The 25,302-nt window shown below is 46.5% G+C and overlaps 1 protein-coding gene across 1 annotated transcript; it reads right to left on the reverse strand.

Annotated features, from left to right (window-relative positions):
- Positions 1-617: 617 nt before the first annotated feature.
- Positions 618-25,302, reverse strand: HSF4 (heat shock transcription factor 4). Its single transcript, XM_085301119.1, has 13 exons — positions 24,665-25,302; positions 20,337-20,445; positions 19,928-20,055; positions 19,604-19,728; positions 17,175-17,250; positions 15,145-15,209; positions 12,443-12,542; positions 11,203-11,327; positions 8,514-8,738; positions 6,928-7,027; positions 5,422-5,496; positions 4,693-4,780; positions 618-3,387 (listed from the first exon to the last, which is right to left on the reverse strand). The coding sequence occupies exons 1-13, from the start codon at positions 24,785-24,787 to the stop codon at positions 3,191-3,193; spliced, it is 1,536 nt and encodes a 511-aa protein (XP_085157245.1). The 5' UTR covers positions 24,788-25,302; the 3' UTR covers positions 618-3,190.

Here is a 25,302-nt window from a genome sequence, read left to right on the forward strand (position 1 = left end):
CTTTAAAAAACAAACAAACAAACAAAACCCCAAATCTTTCTCCAAGCTAATTTGGCCCAGTGAAAAATCAATGCTGGGCCAGTTCTGCTCCACTGGCCTCTCTTGGTGCCTCGCGTTACACTAAGAGCAAACAAGCAGGCAGGATCTTAATATCGAATCATGCTTAAAAGAAAAAAAAAACAGAAAAAGGATATATTTTATAAAAAAAAACTTGCAAAATTAATTTCAAGAATGAAATTAGAGCTCAAGTATCACTGAAAACAAGAAAAAAAAAGGTTAAAGATGCCTGCCAGATTTCAAGAACTATAGCTTCCTTTACTCTGATTCAGACTTTAACAAACAAAACAAGATTCACTGGCATTTTAGCCTGAAGGAATCAGCTGCTTTCTGAGCTGTGCCTACCTTACTTCATCTTACACGCATGTGCCAGCTCTCTGGAGCGCCATTTTTTTTAACACAGATGCTCACACTCCACGAGCGGGTCAGTGGGCCCTGCAGTATCTCACAGGTAAACCTCTTGAAACCGCGAGCTATTTTCACTTATTGGTGAGGACTTGGGAAGGAAGAAGGGAGTACGGGAGAGGGGGAAAGGAGAGAGAGAAATGCCAAAGCAGGACTAAATGAGAAAAAGGAAACATATTTAATTAGTGTTTTCTGTAAAACTTTACAAATGTACAGCATAGTGCAAAAAAGCAGTCTCAGCACATCACCTTCAAGTAAAGTTAACAGTGTAAAAAGCCAAGGAACACAGGTTTGCTTCTTCACAGGAGTTACCCTAGAATACTGTTCCTGGGGTTTCTTTTCTTACCATCAAGATCCAATCTCATGTTCATAGTAGAGCAAAAAGCCTGAAGAAAAAAAAAAAAACACAAGAACCATCCCAGAATGGCTTCTGAGAGGACAGCAAGTACAGTCTAATAGCAGGCACTATAAAAAAATGCAGTCTAAGGTGGAGTCAAGCATCCTTGTTGACTGAGCTGCATGTCTTTGCCTACTTGCAAGCAGCTATCCTAAGACGGTTCATTTTTCGACCACAGCTAGGCAATTCAGTAAGAAATCGAAGCATATGTCTAACTTGGAGCTTATGAAAGGCTTAATAAAAATCAGGACAACTTCTCCGAAGCTCTAAGTTATGCGTGTGCTTAAATACCTTATTGAATCAATGCATTCAGTGTTAACATAAAGGCTATCTAGGATGTGAAGATTCAGAGAAGGATGTAAATCTTGAGCAGGGATAACATACTTTTGTCAGGTGATATGAAACACCAGACAATTTTAAACTTCCTATGAGAGAGAAAAAAAAAGGAAACAGAGTACAACTCAACAAGTTTTAGCTCTGTACGTTGCTGAAAATGACATTATATGGTGGCAAATGGGCTGATCCAGAAGAACTTTCAAAGCACATATCTATCTGCCAAAAAAGGAAACCTTGTCCATGATACACTCAAGCACACCATCTAAATACCAGGCCAGGGGGGGCTGCCAGAATTTTTTCCCTTAGTCCTGAACATAAAAACAGTGGCTGGAATTAATTCAGAAGTTCGCACAACCTCACTTCTGCAAAGACTATACCACTCAAGTGTGACAGGAGCTCCCAGCATGCATATATTTGTAGTCAGCTGGGAAAAATGTGCTGAAAGGTCAGTGTTTCTGAAATGATACATCTGTTCACATACTGATAAATGGATGGAGGAAAGGGCTGTGACAGGAAAGCCAATTTAAAATATCTTTATCTTATTAAGGGGAATTTGAGCTTGCATTTAGCTGAGTACATTTTGGGGTGGATGCTGCTCAACCATTCAAGATGCTCAGAAATACAGTTTGGTACCATGAATCACCATGGCAATGAAAGTGGGCAGAGCATTTCTTCAAACGATATTGGCATGGYTTATATCTCCCTGTCCAGGCCCCTGGAAGGCCTGGTTAGGTTGGAATTTCTTGGGTCTGCTTTACTGCATTTGTGTAGTTGGCTCAGTAGCTTTCTTCAGGAAATGCAACTTAGAGAATATTGAGATACATAATACGTGATAAAATCTACTGCTCTCGTTAGAACTACAGCATAGAAACCAAAGCTCTGCTTTGCTGAGAAACTCATTTGTCAGAAACCACATGGAAGAGGAAGGTTAATTCAACCTTTGGAGGCTGGTCTCGGATGCATAAAGGACAGAAAAAAAGTTAGTGGGACATTGTGGACTAACCCTTCTGCCTTCTCACCTACAAAGAGCAGGTACCTGCAGCTGAAAGTCTTTCTAAAAAAGAGCTCCAAATGACTAATCTGGTTCATCATTTTTATGTCAATAAACCAACAAGCTCATCTTCTTCAGAGGAAACAAAACAGGTCAAGGCCAAGATATAATTGGACTAGACATGAAACACTGAGCCAGCACCAAAACCAGGAGTGTATTCTCTCTGTCCTCTTCGCAAATGGAAAATGGTGTATGCAGAAGAAGACTAATATTTTTAAGTATTTATCTTTACGTCAGAGAAAATAGATTTGAAAAAAAAAAAAYCCTCTCTCAATTTGTTGTGGGGTCTGCAATGGTTTCTAGCTCCCCTAGGAGCTACAGCCACATTCTTAAGAGTGGTCACCTGCAAAGAGGTCTGCTRCGTACCCAAGGGAACTTCATTTTCAAACTCAGCCTGGGAGGATAAGGGAGAAGCACAAGTACATCCCATTAGAAAAATAAATAAATAAATAAATATAATAAGAGAATATTTTTAGAGCATTGGGTTGGCATAAAGACCCAATTTCCTATTAAAAAAAAGCATTCAGAAGGCCCCTGCATCTCTGTGCTGATCTGTGTTGCCCCAACAAAATCCAACAATTTGCCTTTGCAGATACTAGTCAGGATTGCTTTATTTTATGAAGTCCCTAACAGACTTTCAAGCTACCCTTCACTCAAATTCTCAGAAGATTTTCTTATTAGGTCTGAAATTTGTAGACGAATCCCATCCTCCCTCCCCCTACAAACACCCAAAAGCAATATTTTGGTTTAAAATTCTTATTCTAAACAAACACAGAAATTCAGGGGCAGAGAAGGTAATGCAACAGCTACTGACCATTTTCATCTACTCAAAAAGAAAAGGCACAACTCTGTGGTGGGTTTCTGAGTCACTTTTGTTTCTTTACATTCAAACCTGTAGATATTTGGATGGATGGGAGGGAGATGCAACTGTCTTGGACGCTAAATCACTGGTTGCTGTCAGTTGAAGCGCTCAGGTTTAATGGGATATCCGCTTGGACAGCYGCAGAGGACAGGTAAGAAGCCATGTTTTCAGATGGAACATAAAGTGATGAACTTTCAGGCAAGCTGATAATGTCATTTCCAAAGATTGACTGACGATCGATGAGGAACTGCTGGGCGCTTTCAAGAATGACATCTTTCCCTGGGAATGCAAATGGACAGCAGAGAACTCAGTTGCTGGAAGGCAATCTGCCAGGCGTTACGCATTCAGAACAGGGAAGTGGCGAATCCCCACAGAAGTCAGTAGGAGGTGAGGGGCTTGACTCCAGACAAAAAGTGCTTGGAACACTTGAGCAAAACTTGGACTCATTCAAGAGCGCATTAAAATCCGTGGGCTTCCTTGCAGGTTGCCTAGCTGGGTTCTGCCTGAATAGCTGAGATGCCTCAGAGGAACTGAAAGAGGGATGACCAAATAGCTGGAGACCCTGAAAAGTGGGTAAGAGCAGCTTCTTTTCTCCCTCATTCAAAAACTTTCTATTTTTCCTTATCTCTGTAGACAGAGAAATCTGCCAATTGCCCCTTATTCCRGCATCATGTCATTGCATAGAAAACAGAGGCTTTGCAGACAAGGGACTCTCTTCTTGCACAGTTCAGCCCCAGCMTGCCGAAAAATTCTTTCCAGCGAAGTTGGGCTTTGACACCTTCATTGCTCATGCAAGATGCTGGGCTTAAGGTAGAGGCTGGAAGTCTTTGATCTATATACAATATGAGGCTGACAAAAGCAGCTCTACTTTTGAGTCATGCCCACTTGGATACACATGAAAATAATGGTATATCACTATTGAAAGACCAAGAAAACACTTCTAGATTCATACCTGAGATCACTGACATCAGAGTCGCTATGGGGGTGAAGCTCAGTGGGACAGTTGCCTTTAGGTCTGTTAAGTCTGGAGAAACTGAGAAATAACCTTTGCCCCTGGCTGCTAACTACTAGGGTTTGACCTCCTGAGCAGCTACCCTGGCAGCAGCAGGAGCTAGAGGGGAAAGGGAGGAAACACTGGACTCGTGCAGCTCCTAAAACTCCTAAATTTCACTTGGATCACCATGCTGCTCTTAAGTGGTGATGAGCAGGCAGAAGAAACGATGGAGATCTTTTGATGGAAGCGGCTCAAAGCAGGAATAGAGGTAGTTTAATCCTATTTACACTTTGGTGTATACCCCATACTCTCCCCATTGCTCAATAACTACCTCAGCAATTGTTGCAGAAACCTTACCGACTGCCCATCATGAAAGTGAAATAACAAAGGTTGTGTGTCGTCGTCCCCCCCCCCCCCCCCCCCCCCCCCAAAAAAAAAGAAAAAAAAAAAGGGTGGTGGKGCCCCCCCCCCCCCCCCCGGCAAAGTGACAAATCGTCAGTGGCCCTGGACATTGCGTCTAGCTGTTGGCAYGTTTAACATCTTAATTACATCCCCATTYCCAARTCTGCAAGAACTGCTGGTGCTCCTACCTGGGCAGGCATTGTTAAACRGTGGGTTGAATGCTTTCGAGGACAGCTCAGTTGCATTCTTCTCCAGGTCCACAGTGAGTCGCTGCATCTTGATGCAAAAATATAAACTACAATGTACAATCATACAAAAACAGGGCAGCTTGTTAGAACTAGGCCGTTTCTGAAGATCAGTGCTTTATTAGTGCTGCACTTTAGTGCCTCATGCACTCCAAAAGTGTCTGCGTCAATGGCAATTCCAAACGAATACTGCCAAACTGCATTTCTCCCAGTTCCCTCTATGTGGTCATGTATCATCCTCTATTCTATTTGGGTGTGATTCACTGAAATATGCAGGGATGGTTGCATTTTATAAAGGCATATTTTGTAAGGGATTGGCACAAAGGCATTTTATGAATCTACRGTATTGTTAGGAAGTGATGCAGCTAATTTTCAAACCAAGAACAAGTGAGTGACAATCACATCAAGGCAGAAAGTCTGAAGCAGCCAGTTTCAGTTAAAGACTCCAGGACATAATCAACACACTCCTCTAAGCAAGCTCAGGTTGAATGGGAAAAATAGGTCAAGATTATAAATTAACACTGTCAGCCTAACCTCAGGAGACGCTTACTCTCTGTGCTTTACCACGCTCTTCCCTCTGGCTGTGAAATAACCGCTCATTCTTCAGCAATGAACAAGCTCTGTCTACAGGAAATTCTGCTTCATACTTACATTATTACCTCCGAAACCCACCTCTCTTACTGGGGACAAACTGGCTTCCATTTCAGTCAAATTCCACTCACTCAAAGAYAAGTTTGGATTAAAGACCTGTCGGCAGAGAAATCCAGTTAGGGCTCTGAAAGGTGTAATGGTTAAAGATACTCGTACCCTCAGCTGCCTGCCTGGCCTGTCTGCTGGAGGTGGAGAGGCCAGAAGCCAATGTCTGCCTGTGCCGCAGCTGCTGCGAGGCGGTAACCAAAGCTACGGGGAAGGTTCGTTTGTGCCGGTTTGTGGCAGACCTAGCAGAGCACCGCCTGAGTTGTGGGTGCTCGCACTAAGCCGCAGAGCTTGCTGCCAGGCTCATGCCTCCCACTGGAGGGGCAGGGCACGTGCCTGGCGGAGCAATGTCTGAAACCGYTTATCTCTGTGCACGTGTATGTTAAAGCCCTTTTTTTTTCTGATCTTGAGTCCTAGGGACACTTCCGGATTCCTTTTATTATTATTATTATTTATTTTTTTCCAAAAAGCATTCCAAAACACAGTAGCAAAGGACAAATTGCTGCATCAGCCCCTCAGTGCCAATTTCTTGAGAAGTCTGCGCAATCTGGGAACTGGAGCGGTTGGTCTGGATGATTTTGCGATTCATTCTCACTCTTGCAACGTGCCATTACACAGAGAGGGGAAAGTGTGTCAGTAACAGGAAAACACCTCCCAACRAGGAGTGAAGACGCAGAAACCACCATACCCAGTGACAGAGCAGACCATTAAAAAAGTTTTTCTTAAAGTCAAAATCAGTCACAAACAATTAGGTTCTAAGAGAATAAAAGTAATTTTCTATGATTTCCCATTCCTGTTTATCCACACAAATTCAACGTGTGCCTAAATCTGAAGCATCTCAAGTGAACATATATTCTCTGACAGATGGATTCTTTCACTACACACAGAGTTATTTGATTATCAGCATAAAGCGTTTTATATTATATCAAAGAGAGGCAGAGAGAAAAAGAGAGAGCAAGAATTAAATCCTTRTATTTCTGCATATATACTTAAGGAAAAAAGCCACCACTAATTTTCAGAGAAAAGTGCCCTTCCAAAATTCCAGAATTCAAGGAAAAGGGGAAGGAAAACCAATGTAGGAGTATCCAAGATGCAGAATATGCAAAAAATAAACCACCACCCCTCCCAAGCATTTAAAAAACTAGCCATACAGTCATATAAACCCTATTTTCTGTAATAGTGGGAGTGCTCGGTTTTCCAAACTTGTCTTTGCCGAATGCACTACGTTTTGTGCTCTGAGGGTAGGAAGTTCAGATACATACACTTTCACAGGAAATAAAAATAAAAGTTTGAAGTCTGAAACTCTGCACGTTTCCACAAGCAGGTCAACAAAGCTGCTGTGTTTGTATGGGCTGCATGGAACAGATAAAGTGTCACACGAGGCAACACGGGAACAAGCAGTGTGGTCTACAGCCCAGAGGCACCGCTGGGTGCTTCACAGCCGTTTTACGTAGCCACGCAGGCCGAGGGCCTGACACTCACATCCAGGATACTGGCAGGCTCCAGGCCGTACTGCTGGCTCCTCAGCAGCAGCTGCAAGCCTTCCAAGTCGCTGCCCTCCAATGGGTCTGAAATATCTGTTCTGAGAAAAGACAAAAGGAAACAGTGCCACGAATGAGACGCTTGTGTAGATACGTATAGAAAGCAGGGCTTCCCAAGACCTCCTTACACGGCTGCAGGTGCCATCAAGGACAAGTTCTGCAGTCAACTTCCATTTTGTCTACTAAGCAGCAGCCACGCTCTTCTCCTGCTGGTGATGTCTGCTCAATGTTCACCCATTACATCAGCGCTTTYGAGATTTCAGCCTTGGACTGTGGCAGACCACAAAGCAGAGTGTTGTAGTCCCAGACCACAACAACCTAGTTGTTGGTTGCAACACCCAGAGTGCCCTACGGCTGAGCCTAATGAGACCATGTTGATCTCCCCCTTGCAACAGGCATTGATCTCAGGGTATCTTCCACATGCAGAATACTTACATGCCCTGATTTCAAAATATATCTATCAAAATATATCTATCCCTCTATCCCTTTGCACCTGACTTCGGTGCTCATGAACACAAGCTCTTAACTCTCCATCCCTGTGAGTGATCTCACTTGCTACTTCATTATTTTACATCACCCATTTTTAACAATTTGCATGGGACTGCCTAGACTTTTGCTCAAGTCTTCCAGTTCAAGGAGTGAAGCTTCACAGACGCAGCTAAGTTTCATAGGTTTTCACTCTTAGCCAGAGGGAAGCTGATATCTCCGCCAGAGTCAGCTCCSCAGCTCCTTCCCAGAAACACATGGCCCACACGATGGTGCCAGAGAGACTGGCTGCCCCTTGAAGATAGATCTAGCACAGACTCAGGAAAGTCAGCTGCCCTTCTAGAGCAGCAGGAGGTTTTCTCGTACCTAAGAAAGATGTTAGGAGGAGATGCAAAGGGAGAGTAGACTAAAGAGGAAATACCCTATATGACTTCACAGCACAGGAGAGGAAAAGGGGGCAAATTGTTTCCTTATAGCATATAATTCCTCAAGCCCAGTCCTGGGCTGGATAGATGCTTTGCTGCTTTACCAAATGTATTTCTTGTTACAGAGCAGAGGTTCCCGTGACAGTGGACTGCTCTCTTCCATCACTGTCTGTATATCGGCATACARGTGACACCTTATTCACTGCGCAGAAACTCCAGTGACAAATATTTCCTTATAGGTTTATGTAACTAAAGACCCAACCAAGCAAATGACAAAGGGTGCACGAGCTATTGGAGCTGTAGTATGGTCCAGCGGCCTGCAAGTCTGCAAGTAGGGATGTTGGTTTGGGCTCCACATCTGACTTGGACCTTAGGCAAGTCCTGTTCAGTGTGGAAAGTCTTTTCATGCTCCCATGACTCTGACGAACATCTGGCAGCTCTTGCTTCAAGCAAATCATCTGCAGATCCCCTACCTTGGGCTTCAAAGGTCCCCTAAGCAGGAGCCAGGACAGAGGTCAGAGTCGCGCTAGCTGACCTGCACTCAGCCTCCCCCCAGCTAACAGAAAGAGAGGGCAGTGAAAGGGGCAGGGCCACAGCTCTCCCTTGCTCCCCTCACCTGTCCAGCAGTGCCCTTCTGCCTCTTCTCTCAGGTGGCTGCAAGGTCCCCGGCGGGGCTGCACCACAACTCCCTTTACCTTCTAAAACAGACTGAATCATGGCGACTGGGAGCACCGGGGGCTCGGCACAAGCCCGGCAGCCTGGCAGTGGGACATCGGGTTCAGTGGTGGCTTTCACTCCAGGGCTGACGGGCTCTTCCTTGATCAGCATGAGGCTCTTCTCCCTGGATCAAAGACAAGACTTAGCTTCCCACGCACATGTCTGCTCCACAAAGGCCCCACACTACTAGGAAGAACAACAGCACAAGGATCTGTTTCCACCTCCCACCAAACTGCCCCACAGTGACTTTGCATTTCCCGGGTGGCCAAATGAACTCTATCAGTACCCCTGTTTTCTTTTCAGCAAGCTCCAAGGCCTGCCAAAGTAGGTGGGAAACCTTCAAGAAATGTGGGAGTGGCAGCTCTATCTCACTGAGCTTCCTGTGTGTGCATGCAAAGGGCTCTGTCAGAGGGAAGTGGGTTGCCGAGGCACAGCTGGGAAGGCTCAGATTTAAACCGCCAGATCGAGACTGGGCATGTTCCCAGGGCAAGTATTAGGAGTGGATCCTGGTGCCCTTTCCCAGCGGCACCACTAGATGGGTGGCTTGCTCCAGGAAGCTGTCTCAGGCCTGTACTAGTGAGTGAGAGAGGGTGGTGTGCGTGTGTGTGTGGGGGGGGGGAGGTGTCACTGGACAGGTTAAGTGTATGTGCAGACAGCTTCTGCTATTGCAAGGCGTGCAAAAACAAAAGCGATTGGGAGCAGAAAATTTCCTGGAGATGTTGCAACAGGGAGGAGGATTTCAGCTTGCAGGATGTAACTAAGAGTTATTAACTGCATCTGGCTTCTAATCCCTGGGGAATGTTCTGCAGTAATGGGTCTTCTTATTACACAGAGTGTCTGTAGAGAGGCAAATCTGAAACACTCTTAGCTGGAATAATTTCAGTTACTTTATCAGTCACGCCTATAGCAAATTTGTCCCATTAGGCTGTCTTGCAAACATGGAAAATTTTCTTTCACATGTTGATAATTTCCCTGATGAATGTTAGACCTGAGACAGGTTGCCTGGCTGGAGAAGGAGCCCTGAAGGAGAGGAATCTCCATCCTAGAGAGAGGAATGGGGTCAGTAAGATTCCCCATATTTCTTCAAGCTAATTCTCAGAGGAACTTTTCCCATTCTCCTTCAAATACACAGTCACTTCCAGTGTGACCACTAGAAATAAGGGCCCCTGGGGTGGATGTGAGGGTAGACTGAGCACCCTAGAGATCCCAACCAGGATCTGCTGGTCTGGCAGGATTAGAAACAGAGGCTATCAAGATCTGACAGTCTCAGTCAGATGTTTTACTTGTTGAGAAGCTGAGGTTTGCCTTTTTCCAGTGGGAGGAACACTCCATGTTATTCCTAGGACATATGATACTGAACTTTTAAACAATAACACTTTGTATATAAAAAACTACTCCATAATATGTATAGGAGACTTTAGAGCTCTCTGTAAACCCTGCACAGTAAAATCCAAAGTGACAAAGGCATGTAGCTCAACAGGAATGGGGAATGGGAAACACTACTGAAAAGGTATTATCTTACAACACTTGAAAACCAGCTTTGCTGAAACACAACACATGGGCATGTCCCACATATGGGATGATATGTGACACTATGAAGCCTTCCTCAGCACTCCTTTCAGATCATCTTGTGAATCCTAAGCTCCCACTAGAAACTTGTGCTGATCTAGCAGCAGCTATCACACTCCTGAACTCATTAGAGCAGTTGGCTGGCTCAGGCTCTCAAGAGTCATTTAGATTCATCATAGATCAGAGGCCATCAGATGGCACTCAGTAATTAGCAGTAATAACCTGAAGCCTATATTTAAATTCTTCTACTTCAAAAAGCTCTTCCAGCATGCAGTCTTTTACCTGAAGTTCTTTACATGCTTCTAACTAATTCTTTGGGTATAGTTTCAACTATTAGGTAGATTTACAGGCAATTTTTAGAATACAACTGCCTTGTCTCTGTGTAGGAGAAACTGTTCCATGATTCATCCGTCAAGTTACTTCCCACTGACATAGTTGTAGTTATGATTCTGCAACTGCTCTAAAAACACTGCATGTCTGTGCAGGAAGAGATAAGCACCAAAATACCTCTCTATTCAGTTCTTAAGTTCCCGGGACCTTTTCACAGAAAAGTTGTCAAGCATCGGAAGTTGTTGTGATGCAACCTTTCTGTTCTCATTAGCACAAAGATGTAGAGTTTGATTCTGTTTCTTTTTGTCAAAGCCAAGAGAAAGCTTCCTTTTACTCTTGATCTCAAAAATAATGACAAATGTTGGTATCTCATTCTTTGAAGAAGTTTGGAACAGCCACTTTCTTGAAAATAAAGTATGAAGCACCACAGAGTATTTCTCAAAGAGGTGAGTGGAAGTTCTCAGCGTGAAACTCTTGACTTCTTATTGAAAGTTATGCTGTTAATATCCTTACCTAATTCTGAAAATCTACCCCATATCACAAACTGGAAAAAAAATATTCCAGCCCACCACCTCTATAGAGAATTTTGATTCAGAGATTTAAGTAGAATTAGAGCCAGGAAATACTCTGCTGAAGTTATTCATTGTCCATACCTGATTCTCCCTGTTTTTAATCACAAATATATTTACCTCTCATTATCAGGAGGGGATTGCATATTTATAACGTTGGATGGTGACGCTTCAGTAACATCAGAGATGATGGGTCCTCCAGCAATTGCAGGGCTGCTTAAGCATGAGGCAGGTTCTGTTGATGGCTACGTGGAAAGCAAAAATCATATAGATTTATCCTTCTGACGTAGTAAAGAGCATTAATAAATCAGCTGGTTTTTCACTGGCCCAAGGAGGGGCAGAGACAGGTTACTGATTTATAAGAAAAAGCTCTCCACTCAGCTGCTTGAAATCTCATCCTTCCAACATGTTCTACCCAAGAGCTCTGGATAGCAGGGCGCACTGTCTCTTCTCCAGCACTACCTGAAATAGTGCCATCCTCTCGACTGCCACAGAGGGCCACAGCTAACTGAAAAGATCCAGTTACCGCCCCAAGTAGTTAGTTTTCTCATTATGCCCTTGAGCAAATACTCCTTGTGCTGAAACCAAGGAGGCTCTTACCTACTATGCAACATTATAATTTCCTTTGGTCTTTCTTCCAACCACACAGAAGTGCAGGTATAAAATAACCCCTGTGACTGAAATGTCAGCTGCTGACAGATTTTACCATCTGACATTTTTCTTAGACCACTTAGTTTCCTCTGGAGGGAAAGATTCAACGGCTCTGCAAGTGGCTTTGTGTGTCATGACAATTCAAATATTTTAACTGGGGGACACGAGTGTGGTAGCCCTGCAAGCAGCAGCCAGATGACAGGCCAGTGCATAACTGTTTCTCCCTCAGGGTGTGCATAGCCTTTGCAGAAAGCATTCACCACGTTGCTTAAACAACTGTCCCCTCTGGTGCCTGTTTGGGGGGTTAGAGTGATGAGAATACTCATGGATTGCAGATACCTGGCTTTGGCCAGAAAGATCCTAGTTACCACCTCTAGAACAAACTTCTTTCTCTCTGCCCTTGCCGTGAGCCTGGCGGTGGTAACCCTGGGCAGAGCTGTGCGTGCAGGACCCGCCTTTCCACCCCACATCCGGTGGCCTCTCACATTGCCCCAAGCAGGCGGCAGCAGAACACCGCAGCGCAAGCGTGCTGTAAGAATGCACCTCTCCCTGGATCAATCTAGAGCTGGAGAAATAACAAATGTAACTCAGCTCCGCAAACCTTTCCTCTTCCTCCTTGAAAAACTCTACAATCCATATTATTGCCTCAAACAATTTCCCACTCTGGCCAAAGAAACTGTAGATAACTCCAAGGCTGGAGCAACCTTACCGACTGAATGAAATAGGGGTCATGGAGAGGGTCCGTAGACAAATGCCGGCTGAACTTGGGCACCTGCGGAGCTGAGATCCCATTGTCAAGCATCAGAGGTCTGCAAAGAGAAAAACAAGAGTTCGCTTTCCCAGCCACATATTAACTGACTGTTCCCTGACTGCTCACAGAAGAAATATCTCAGCCAAGAGTGGTTTGCACCCAGATACTCTGGTTTTCTCAGTTGTAAGGTACTTTCTTGTCCAGTGTTGTGGACAAGGAAGAAAAACAGCAGTCTTGAAGGAAGTCATTGTGAAAAAAGGACTTTAAACAGTCATACAGAAGAGAAAGTATCTGGGTTTCTCTAGAACTTATTTGAAAGAAAATACATAGGTTGCTACTTGTATCCCATATAAGGAAGAAAAAGATGAAGATATCTGAACCCACAATCAAAAGTAGCTCTGGAGGATACAAAAGTTTAGGATAGGAACCTCCAGTGTCCTCTGACTGCTCTTTACACAGCCTACAAATTACAAGCTTTTGAGCTGGATATCTGTAACTTGCAGTGAAGAAATTCTTCTGCCTCAGCTAAATTATTTATTTTTCTGTTTTGGATATTTGGTTTGTAACCCTACACCCAAATATTCACAATACAACCACCACGTAAATCACATTGCAGTCAAATTCTTGCTGCAGCCCCATTGGTATTCTACATACATTCAAGTGAAAATATAGAACTTAAGTTTAACTGAAGATGTTTTGTAATAGAAGGAGCAGACAGACTAAACTCATGACAACGTGCTTTCCAGATCACAGGCTGTGATTTGTCACTATCTGTATTACAAGACTGTTCAGAACAATACATCACAGCACCTCTTCAGCTGCGACAGGACCTCTAGCTGCCCTTATCGTACACTGTGAAATAGCTTACCAAACAGGGCAGTCCAACAAATGCTTCCTGGGGATGGCTTTCATATTCTAGTTCTTCCATATTGGAGGACAAGGAGGTTTTAATGACTCACCGCCCATCCTTCTCCCAGTCTTTCACCTTGGCCTGCTACTCCCATGCTACCCACCAACACAAGTGAAAAAACAGGGGGAGACACAAAACAGAGCACAGCACAAACCCATTGCATACAGGCTTTTCAGAAATGACTGACAGGCTTTTCCAGACAGCTGGCGACAAGAAGTGGGGCGGCGTGTTGGGTCCTGTGCTGGGAGTGCTTTACATTTAGCAAACAAACAAAACCAAGAGAAAAAAAGAAGGAGCCTCAAAACAGCACCAACATTATTCCACCATGAAACCTCTGGGGTTTTGTGATGTAAATGTTACCAATACTGCAATATAGTCCCAGAGAAACTGGGAAATGGTATATTTTGACATCCAGCCCATACTGTTAATACTACTATGAGCCTGTAAAACTGCCTATCAAATCCCTCTTCTCCTTCCACAGTCCACAATCAGGAAAAGCATCTCTTTAGTGTTCATTTAGAAGACAGTGGTTTGACTGAGGGCACCAAGGAAAGCCAACGCTGTTCCCTTGTTGGTATCTAAGAGGCCTGACAGAAGAAATTAATTCCCAGTTACCCTTATCCTACACACGCTGGAACTGGATATGTTGGGAGAAATGCTGGGTTTGCTCCAACTGCAATTAGATCCTGCAGTGAAGGGCATTATACAGCACGATTCAGTGACCATAGTACTTGAGATCTTGTATTGTTTAACAGCTTATTTAACGGGCTTCTCCATTCTGTGACATTAACTGAAGACACAGAATGAAAAAGAACATTTGAGTCATTCTGACATGGACCTTGTCATGGCATAGGCATAGGTTCAGCGCAAACAGATATCATAGCCAGCCCTGTGACAATTATAAGTGTGCAGCGCTCTGCTCAGCAGCCACAAATTAACCTCTTCATCCAACATTCGTTATCAAAGTGCTTTGGGCTTCAACCATCCAACATCTAATTGGGAATTTCCACAGGGACGCTAGTCTAGGGCAGAGCTCTCTTTTGTCATCCCTGGTCTACTGCTATCCTAGCCTGCACAGGGCAAGTGGATATTCCTGTGTTGTCATCTATGGCCTAAATCTTTTTGCAATCTCTGCTTCTAAGGCTTCTCGCTCTACAGCTTTTCCTGCTACACTGTTTTATACTGAATCCAAGCAACTGGCCAACCTTAACTGGTGTTGAGATGAGGCCAAGATGATTCAAGCTCCTCTATTCGCTTGCCTTTATTTACAACCCTAAAGAGTCCCCTAGTTGAAACCTTTCTCTGCCTCTGTGAGGCCTACCAGTTACACATCACCAAACCTGCCTTGGAAACACACCCTGTTCAGCGACTGTGGGTCAAAAAAAAGGTGGCTGTGGGCCAGCCGGGCCCAGACCTGTTCCTGGAATGGCACATGGCAACGCTGCCACTGGCATCTGTATGGCCAACATTGGGACCCTGCCCTTCCCCCGGCCACTAGTTAGCGTTCCCATCTCCCGTCTCACTCTGTATTCCCCAAATAAAGGTCATGAGCTGACACGGTGCTTCTCTAAAGACCACTGAATGGGGCATGTCAGCAGGTCTGACTCGGCAGTTCATCCCATTCATTTCCCATCACCATGGTGCCCTGGTCTGGTGACCGCCTGCCTGGGCAAGCTGAGCTTGTGCTTTTAGTGAGGGGGCAGTATTATGCACCCACGAGTGTGTGTGTGCACCACACAAGGGTACTTACAGCTTCCTCTTTATCCCAGTGCTGCTGGGGTTTGATTGGAGCTGGCCAAACAGAAACTGAATCAGCTGTCAGAAGAGATCAAAATCCGGTGTTAATCAGCAGGGTGATTCAGCACTCCCTGCTCTAACAGTCATTCTTATCTCACACATTCCTCCCTTCTGATACCACCCCAAAGCTGGGAGCAGCCATGAAATATCATGAGCCAGATTGCGTGAGATGCTGGAGCCCAAAACAGGACTAAGCATTCCAAGTACCCTCAAATGACTGGCTTGGTTTTCAAGAAACACAGCGTATGCCTTCTCTGCTTCAAGGCTGCCAAATACACATGCTCTGCACTTCCTCTCTCCTCTTCCATACATGCAAAAAGCCCAGTTAGCCCCATCTGGCCCAGGAGTATGCCTGTGAAGTGCATGAGCAAACATTCCTAGGCCTGGAGTGAGACTTGGCCTCTATAAAAGTCATCAGAGCCTTTTATGAGAGAGAGTGTAAAGTCCCTAGAAAGACTTTGGAAATGAAAAAGGCAGTCCCCTAAGAGTGGCCCTGGATGGAGGTCTCAACTCTTCTGGCTGAGTTTTTCAGGCCTGTGGAATTCAGTGTTGATATAACAGGCCACTAAAGAGGATGCAGGATGGCTTTTGAGAGGAATCACCTAGCAACATACTCCTATGTCAGCTTAAGCCTAGAGTTCTACTTCAACCTCCAAACAAAGAAAGAACCGTCATTATATACCACAGCTGTCTCTTACTCATTGCTCAGTATTACAAATCGAGTTGCACAAACACCTCTGCAATGCACCATGAGTGGTGTGGCTGGACCCGCATTAGGGCTGGAGGAACGTTCCTCATGCATTTCCATCCAGTCCTATGACTCTGTGATGCCATGTGAGGGTCAGAATGTAACTCCCATTTAGGGTAACTGGAAAACGTGACTTGCTCAGTCACATCAGCACCATGCATGCATTGCTGGGGAGGCCTTTTCTGTACAGAAGGGTCTAAATTTTAAGAGAGATGACTCCACCTCATTCTTCAGTCTGTTCTCCTGTGTAACTTACACTAGAGGCTTGCACTGTAATTCCTCAGCTGGCCCAACAACCCTAGAAAATATAACAGTTCCTGGAGGTCTCCACAGGCTGGGGGAACGGCTAGCCAGTTCTGCTGCCGACAGCTTCAGCGGCAGCCGGACGAGGAGGCTCTTCTCTCCCCTGCGTGACCTTCCTCTGCTGTGCCTCTTGCAGGGCTCTAGAGGAGCCTGCAAACGCTACCATTTTTGGAAGAACAAGAATCTTGTTCTCTGGTCACATAGAAAATCCAGTGCAACTCCGCAGGTAACAAAGACTGAGGCAGCTGCTAATTGTGAAGCATGAGAAGCTGGGATTACCATGCAGCTATTAAAACCTATAGGCCTTTCCTTATTCAAGGAGACTGTACTCCTACAGTTACTATGACAATCCCTATTTGTGATGCTCTGTGTACTTGCTTTGATGAGGGCAGGATCAAGGATCTAACACTCATGCCTAGAACATGTAAGATCTGCTCTCACTGCCTATGCTCTAGTCCTGTGCACCAGACTGGAGTCTGTGTCAAGAGCTCTGCAATCCTGTCCTGGAAGAACAAGGAGCAAGAGCTTTTCAAAGACCTTTTTGTGACTTGTCCAAGAGAAAGAAGGAGCTTTGGGAAGCCCAAAGGCATTAGTGCAACTAGAACATAGACAGTGCAAGGCAATCAGAGACAGATGTGCTGCCTTGTTGTACAGCATCATGGCCAGGGTCAAAGTGCTCAGGACTCCAATAAAGAAGTGGTTTGAACATCACAGCCATGACTGATAGGGAAAGGAAAATCATTTGTTTGAGGGTTTTATGCTTTGTTAATGAACCTTTTCCCACATGACACGTAAGAGTTTCACATGATTAGAAAGGGAAAATTCATACATTGTAATATGAGAACCTGGAGAAGAGTATGGGGCAAGAAAAAATACAGAGGTGGACCTACACCGGACAGCACAAGGGATTTTGGTGTTTGTTTGATCACTACCTTGTTGATCACTTTCTGTTGCTGTGTGTGGTTCTGACGGAGAGAAACAACTTCCCGCCAGAGAACTTCATTTTGCCTGAAAGTGAAACAGAAACCTCTCATGAGCACAGAAATGCCCCACCAGCCCACAGTGCTGCCATAATGCACAGGAGACCCAATTCCGCAAGTCTGTCTCACTTTATCAGGCCTCTTGCAGCATTTGGCACTTTCCAAATGTCCCAGCTACTGCGGCCACACAATTACATTTCTTGTTTTTCCTAGGCTTCAGAACTGCAGAGCAAAACTTGAAAAGTACATACCCTACCAGTTCAAAAACAGGGAAAACAAATAACATTTATTGGGAGGGGAAGGAGGAGAAGAGGAAAACACACATGTATCTAGTTTTTATACAACACCTGTGCCAAACTCAAAATTTCAGCAGGGCCTGATCTGTGATTTTGAATGATTTGCAGCACCAAGACTTTTCCTGCTGCCAGAGCCAAGAACACCTGACCTCGCTGCCACTGCTTTCAATGCAGTGAAGACCAAGAGATCCTGTGTAATTCTGCCTGCTCAAACCTCATATATTTGGTGACACAAAGGCATGTTTTAGAACAGTTGGAGTAGCTAGCGAGATGTTTCTGCATTTGAACAAGCAGAGTCTTGAACCAGGAGAACCATAATGACCTTCTTATTAGTGGGAGTCACCGATTTCATCCAGTGCAATCTTATGTTCTGCTCCAGCTTGCAATTGCATAGATGATACCCAGGCCTAGGTTTCTGTCTGCAAATACAGTGCTCACAGGAATTACCTGTTTCCTTGATCATTCAGCCCCAGGAACTGGGATGAAGGAGATGCACAGATTATTTACCGTGCTGCCTCCAAATCTGGAGTCAGGCCAAATCCATGATACAAAAGATTTTGCCAGTGAATTTGTCTCAGGAACATAAGGATGTACCAAAACTGAGAGGCCAACAACACCTTTCGTATAGATGCAACTTATAAACCCTTTTGCTGCATGTTCTTTAGGCTGTTTTAGTCCTTGGAATGTGGACTGACACTAAAATGGGGAAGATAAGGTCCCCTAGCTCCCACCAATTAATCAGCTCCAATTAGGGAAGCATCTGCCTGAACGTAGCAGTTTGTGCTTGTACAGCAGGAATCCCTGGAGTGAACTTTCTGCACTGGTACAGACAGGCTTTCCAGCAAAGCGGTTTTCCTAAGACTGACAGCTTGTGCCGGAGTTATGCCCTAATGTTATTCCACCGATTCAAATTTCTTAAGGTGGCCACAGCCCGGAATTTCTGGTCTTTCTTAGCTTATAAAAGAGCTGTATCCTTTTAATCAGTTAAATGCAATTTTGCCTTTTGACAGCTGATGGAGGGAGACAGCAAACCAAAAGGGAGAATGAAATTAAAGTATGGCCAAATCACTGATGCTGGAATTCCTTAAAGATTTAATTACGTACAAGCACAGAGAGAGACTCTTCCATTGTCACTGTACCTGGATTTCTTAGTGTGATTTCACATATGTGCTAAGTATGGGAGGCATTAAAATTGAGGAAGGACAAAAATATTTAGTCTAGTGCGTGTAAGGGCTGCTGCTGTGAAGCTCCACAGTGGTATCTGGTGTTCTTCCAAAATGCAGGACGCCAGTTTCATCCAATGATATATGAATCTCAGCTTTCGTTGCAAAACGTTTCTGTTAAAAAAGACTTGAAAAATCTAAAGTGCTCTCTAAGGATTAAAACCCTGGAGGCAAACAAAAAACACTCCAAGTGTGTGATCTCTAAAACTGTATCTGTTTACTAAATTCCTAGAGACCATGTCTGACTCAAAGTCTCAGACAGCTGGAGGCTGTATATGTTTGAAGTGCTGTATATGCTTGTTCTGCTCTTACAGGACAATTCTAGCTACATCAGAAGATAGGGTCTTGGGAAAGACAGGCTCACGGTCTAAACCAGTACAGCCATTCATATGTTCTTATATTTTTAGACCACTCATATATTTTGGAGGGTGCGACAGACTGATTTCTGATTTTTGAATAGCTGGAGCAGGCACCACTGCACTTCTGCTCAGGACTGCCTGAGCGGTGAAAAAGAAATACATCTCTTTTTTTACCACAGTCTTTTCTATCTGGAGGAAATACAGACATCTGAGCCAAGTCCTCAGATTACACACGCACATTTCCTGCGCGACCTCCTCCGTGCCTCCTTCATCTGTAAATGGTGGATATCTAGATGGAGCGAATATATCTACCTGTCACGTGAGACAGAGACTGAACATTAATGCATGTTTGTAGAGCACTGGGAAGCGTTTGCGTAAACTCCTACGTGTTGCTGCCTCAGGGGATCTAGTCTCCACGTCCGAAACGGTACTTGGCCCTTTAGCTACACCAGGCCTTGGGACAAGGGACTTAACAGCCTGAACTGAAGTAGGATTCAACTCACTGCTTCATGTCCTGCACTTGACACTCCATGTTCTCTTGCTGACTTCTCAGTATCTGTACCTCGTATAGCAACCTGCTGAGGTCCTCCTGGCGCAGCTTGGTCTCCTCGCTTTTCACTACCGACACCTCCGGGGGGAAGAAAGGGAAAAAAAGCAAAGGTGGCTTTTACCGACGCAAGAAACGCCGCGCGCAGAGCGGGCCGTGGCTGCGCCTCGGGCACGGGGAGGCTCTGCGGGGAGCCGGCGCCTCTCTCGGCTCCGCTCGGGTGCAAAGGGAGGGACGGAGCCGGGCGGCGGCGGCGGTGGCCGGGGCGGCGGGGCCTCACCTTCCTTTTGATGTGCTCCAGGAGGTGCTCGTGGCCCTGCAGGAAGCAGAGGTGCTGGAACTCGGTGTCGTCCCGCTCGGGCTTCACCAGGCCGCCCTGCTCGATGTTCACCACCTTGCGGAAGCCGTCTGCGCGGAGAGGCCCGCCGTGAGGCGCCGGCCCCGCCGTGCGCCATGAGGCACCATCCCCACCATGTGCCGCGGGTGCTGTCCCCGCCGCGTGCCGCGGGTGCCGTCCCCGCCTCGCACGGCCTCGCGCTCGCGGCCCGACGCCGCGCTTCTCGACGGAGGCGAGCCACGAAGCGGCGAGAGGAGCGGCCGGGCGGGAGCTCGCCGCTTCGGACGCGCAACTGCCTCCCGCGCCCCGGCCCGGTGCCCGGAGGACCCGCGCGGCCTCGCGCTGGGCTTACACATGTTGAGCTGCCGGACGAAGCTGGCCATGTTGTTGTGTTTGAAGTACTTGGGCAGCACCTCCTTGGCGAACCGTCCTTGGTCGAACACATGGAAGCTGGTGCCGCTCTGCAAAGGAGACGGCGATGGAGCCGGCGAGCGGGGCGCCCACGGCCCCGCCACGGCGGCCCGGCGGGAGGCGAGTCCCCGGCGCCCTGCCGCGGGCGAAGCCGAGCCCTGAAACCCCGAGGCGCGACCGCGACCCTCCGCGAAGGACCTGCGCTCGTCTCTGGTGCAGCCTCCGTGACCGCGTTTTCAGCCTTTTTTTTTTTTTGCACTACGCTTTGCCATCTCTTACCTCAAAGCCTTGGGCATCGGCAAGCAGCCACGGACTTTGACACCCAACTGGCTCGTACCTCGGGCCTGCGGCCTCCCTCCCGCGGGGACCTCGCAGGAGGACTCCGGTGCCTGAGGCAGGTCCAGGAAAGCAGGAGGCTCCATTACAGCCCCTGGACCTGCTCGTACAGGCCTAACTCAAACCCGTCTCCTCCGGAGCGYGGCAGTCCCAGGGGGAGCCCAAGAAACGCAGCAAAGCAGGAAAGCAAATTGTCCACAGAGAGACTGCACTGATTCAAAAACTTCAGACACCTTCTCCTGATTATTTTTGACAGGACAGAGCTGCAAGAGCAACCACAAACTTGGCCGAACTGAGCGCACAGAATTTAGCAGTCATGCTTTACAGTCCCAGCTCAGCCACACGCATTTTAAAATGGCAAAAGAGCCGGGTTTGAGGTCGTGTTGCCAAGAACCGATTGCAAAACAACGCAAACTGTTCTGGGGTCACGGGCCCGTGGGCCCGCCACAGGCTGGGTGCGTTCACGGCCCGGCCCTCTACCTGCTGACAGCTACGGGAGCAGGGACAGGGCCCGGGAGACGCAGTGTGTTCACGCTGCCTCGAAATATTTTGCAAATAGCAAGCCACATGACCTTTTTAAGGGACAGGAGAATTTTCAATTAATTTTCATCTGTAACTGGTGCTTAGAAGCAGTTTTTTCCCTAAACCCCTGACCTGAACAGCATCAGTKTGTCCATGATAAGCGGGCAGGGGCACTACCTTAAATCTCTGTTTTGGATTAGCGGGAGAGGGGGGCCGCACTGGGAGTTTGGAAGAACGAAGAATCATGATTTCAGACGTGGAGTTTGGAGCACGTGGCATTTTGCAGACTTGCAGAGAATGCTGTCTTCCAGGGGCTTGTGCTGCCTTTGCTTGCAGAAAGGGAAACAGCTGCTGAGAGCAGCCTGGGGAACCACCCAGCCGCACAGTCTGAGCTAAACGCCGCTTCTTGGGGGGGCAGGCAGGACGCAGAGAGCTATGCAGGGACAAAGACGCCAGCAGATTTTCGGGACTTACTAACGCCGCTGCAGCAGTGTTTCGAGGAACCTCAGCTAAAGGCACGGGCTCGGCGCAGCACTGGCGGGGAGGAGCCTGCGACCGACGCAGCCACAGTCGCCCTGCTGCCTCAGCGTTACCAGCAGTCACGTGCTGYGGCTGCCCGGTGGGTTTATTTCACAACAGTCCATTTTTGATAGAGGACACCAGTATTTCATAAGAGCGAGCACTCTGGCTCTGCATGCCATAGGAGCCTACCAGCACCGCGYAGGTCCCTCCGCACGTCCATCACAGAGCCTGTATCTGCTCTCAGGGCTGCCTGGAAGTTTCTAAAGCAAGGAGAACCATCGGGACCACAAGAAGGCTCAGCAACCACAGAGAGACCGGCGTGCACCTGTAGCTTGCCCATGTCACCAAAGACAGCCAGCTGGCAAACCCTGCTGCCCTACTTGCTGCCACTACGTTTCCATTGCTGGGTGGTGCCAACTCCCTCACTTTTCTGCTCTAGCGACTCACCCTGCACATCCACAGACACGCGGCACTGATGAACGCTCCGGTTCAGCTGTACTTGTCACTCTCTGTTCGCTACTGCAAGCACTTAATATGACYGTTTGCCCAGACAGTGCCTCTCCTGGCACTGGGGAAGGTCCAGTCCCCCATCACTGGCGTCTTTCCTATTGCTCCTCACCCCATGCAGCAGAACCAGAGCCCACTGAGGTACTTAGGAGATTCACTGATAATCTGAACACTGAAGTCTTCCTCACAAGCTGTTCCTGCAGCGCTCAGACATGCCACAGTTTCCACATACCGCAAAGGCTGCCTTAGGGACGGAGTTGCTTCATCCTGCTTCCCTTGTGCTCCTTCCCACTCCCACTTGGGATACAGCGTGTGTCCCAGGCTGAGCACACCGACATAAAATGAGAGCATTCACATGAGGGTTTCATGTACTTGGACATCTCTTATGGGCTCCCTTAAGGTCATGCCTTTGAATGCAGAGCTGCAATGTGCTCAGCCAGCAACACGCRTCCTTGTGCCCACAGAAGCTGGCACACTCAGAAGGGTTCCTACAACCATGAGAGGCTTCAGAGTCACTGCATGTTCACCAGTGAACGCGGTGGCACGTGCATGGTAAGGCTGCTACTTCCCAGACACACTGTGCATGTGCCAGAGTGTCAGCCTGTCTGCATGCACCAGTCGTGTCCTGGTTGCCTCACGTCAAAGAGCGGAAGCTGGGAAAGACTTGAAAAGCCTTCTCTGCCCAATGCAGAACTGACACTACATATGCCATTCTTGGCAGATGCTTGTCTTAACTGGCTTTGACATACCCCCAATGACAGAGACCCTCTGCCCTGCCAAGGCGAGGTACTCCAGGAATCTGCTACCTCCAGCTAGGAGCTTTTTCTAACTGAATCTTCCATGTTAAAAAAAAAAAAAAAGATTCATTACCCCCCCGATTGATCTACTGGGAAGCAGACTATGGACTTCTCCTTTCCACCTCGCAACAGCCTTTAGTGCATTCATAAACTGTCACCATGTTTYCTCTCTTTATCTTCTTCTCCTCTAGGGTAAAGAATGACAATTCATTCAATCTCTCCTTACAGGTCCTTTTCCCTAAGAGCTCTGATTACATCCAGAAAGCTTAGGCAGGCACACAATTCCTCAACTGCAACAGCACTGATGGGCAGAAGAGGGGGATGTGACACGGGAAACCCAGGCATCCAAAAGCATTAGCCAAACTTCCCAAGCAGGTAGCTGTAGCCTACGTGGGGTGGCAGGAAAGCAGAGCACAGGCAGGGGTCAAGAATAACAGTTGACTTAACAGCAACATCCGCAATACTGCAAGTGYAACAGAGAGAGAACTATTTATACATGTCAGAAAATCCTCCTCAGTTTGAAAGTCCTTATTTGAAACATGATATAAAAACTCAGTTGTTCYGAGAGATGTGGCCATGTACTACCAACTTCAGAGAGCTACCATTGTCTCAAATAACAAGGCAGCTTAAACCCCATCTCAAGTTTTGAATGAAAAATGTACTGGACACAAACACAGGACAGAAACACTGGTTTAGAGTTTCTTTTTTTTTCCACTTTAAATCTGCCTTTATTATAGAGACTTACTTTTGAAGAACAAGTTTATGCACACAATATATCTGATAACTCCCTGCTGAAGACAAATCACACCACTATTTGCAGCAAGTCTTAATCAGATCAAAGGCAAAACCAACACGGTTTCAAAGTGCTGTACCATGGAGACAAATAAATCATTTTAATTCTCTGATTGCACTTATCATATTAAAGCCTCAGTGGCTTTAATAAGAAGCCAAAGCAAAATAATCTCTTGTTATCAAGCTGTACAGGCAACACCTCACCACAATCATATAGACTAGCGCAAAATCTAGTAAAGCTCTTCCAAAACGTTTAGCAAGGTAGGGTGCCAATCTGAAAGCTCTTTAAGCTACGGGTTTCAGCCTGTGGTTGGAAGGCTGTTTGTGGCAGTCTGCTGGCAGCTTCTGTGGCACTTGTGAAAGGCAGCTAAGAAATACATGTGTAATACACAAACCTCAGTGACATTCATAAAGGGCTTTACACCTTTTCTGGAAAACTTTAGGGAACCACAGATTGGCACAAGGTGAAAATCCCCTCTCTTAAAGAGTCTACATTTTTAGGAGGTTCAGTTTTAAGATGCCCTTTAAGATGTTTCAAGTGCGGTGTGTAAATACTGTTATTATTAAAATAGTAGTCCCTTTGAAATAGAAAAGTGACAATATTCCAAACAAATAACACCAAATATATACAAAAAGCCCCGCTACAGAACCATCAGTCRTTTCCCTCTCCCAGTTAACTGGCTTGCACTTTTAAAGCAATGGGGAATTACTAGGCAATGCTGTGATATCATTTGGGCCTTGCACCAGGTTTCTCCAGGTTCTCCAAGTGACAACCAATATTCGTTGTACTTACAGTACTCCAGCAGATGAGATGGTTTGTCTCAGGATCTTCCACCAGTGTCCAGAGTTTGGTTAGGAAGGCTGGCACATTGCTGGARTATCCATCCATCACCAGAGAGCTGGGTGAATCTTGCATAGTTTTTTCAGTGTTCCAGCTACACTAACTCCATTGCTCCCAGCGCGTCTGCCTCCCTGCACGCGTGTGTGTCAGACAGAGAATGAACCACTGAATTTTATCCCGGGCCAGTGGAAAGTAGGCTCCCCGGGAGTCGCATCAGCAGTGCTGCTCACACTCTTAAAAACTCAGCACAATGCGACGGCATCACCAGCCCCAGAGAACAATACACAGAAAGAAAATGCACTGCAGCCGATCTAGCAGAGCAGAGAATAAACATGCAGCGTCATGCAAAGGGAACACGTGCTGCACACCTTGCCCTGGAAGGCTCGCACGTCACTGGCACGGACCCTCCTGCTGCGAGCTCCGCGGGACACCCAGGAGCAGCAGCACCTGCTTTGGGAAGGCACTTGAATTCTTCTTTCAGAACTCTTTTGTCCTGTAATTTGGTCGGCGCAGAGGAACAAGACCTAGCGGGCCTCAGGGCTGCACATCTTTGGCAAGGTTGTGCAAAGTCAAAATTGCAGGTTGGTTCA

The sequence above is a fragment of the Rhea americana genome, unplaced genomic scaffold (assembly GCF_003343005.1).
Source record: "Rhea americana isolate MKP2758 unplaced genomic scaffold, rheAme1 scaffold_172, whole genome shotgun sequence".
NCBI lineage: Eukaryota > Metazoa > Chordata > Aves > Rheiformes > Rheidae > Rhea > Rhea americana.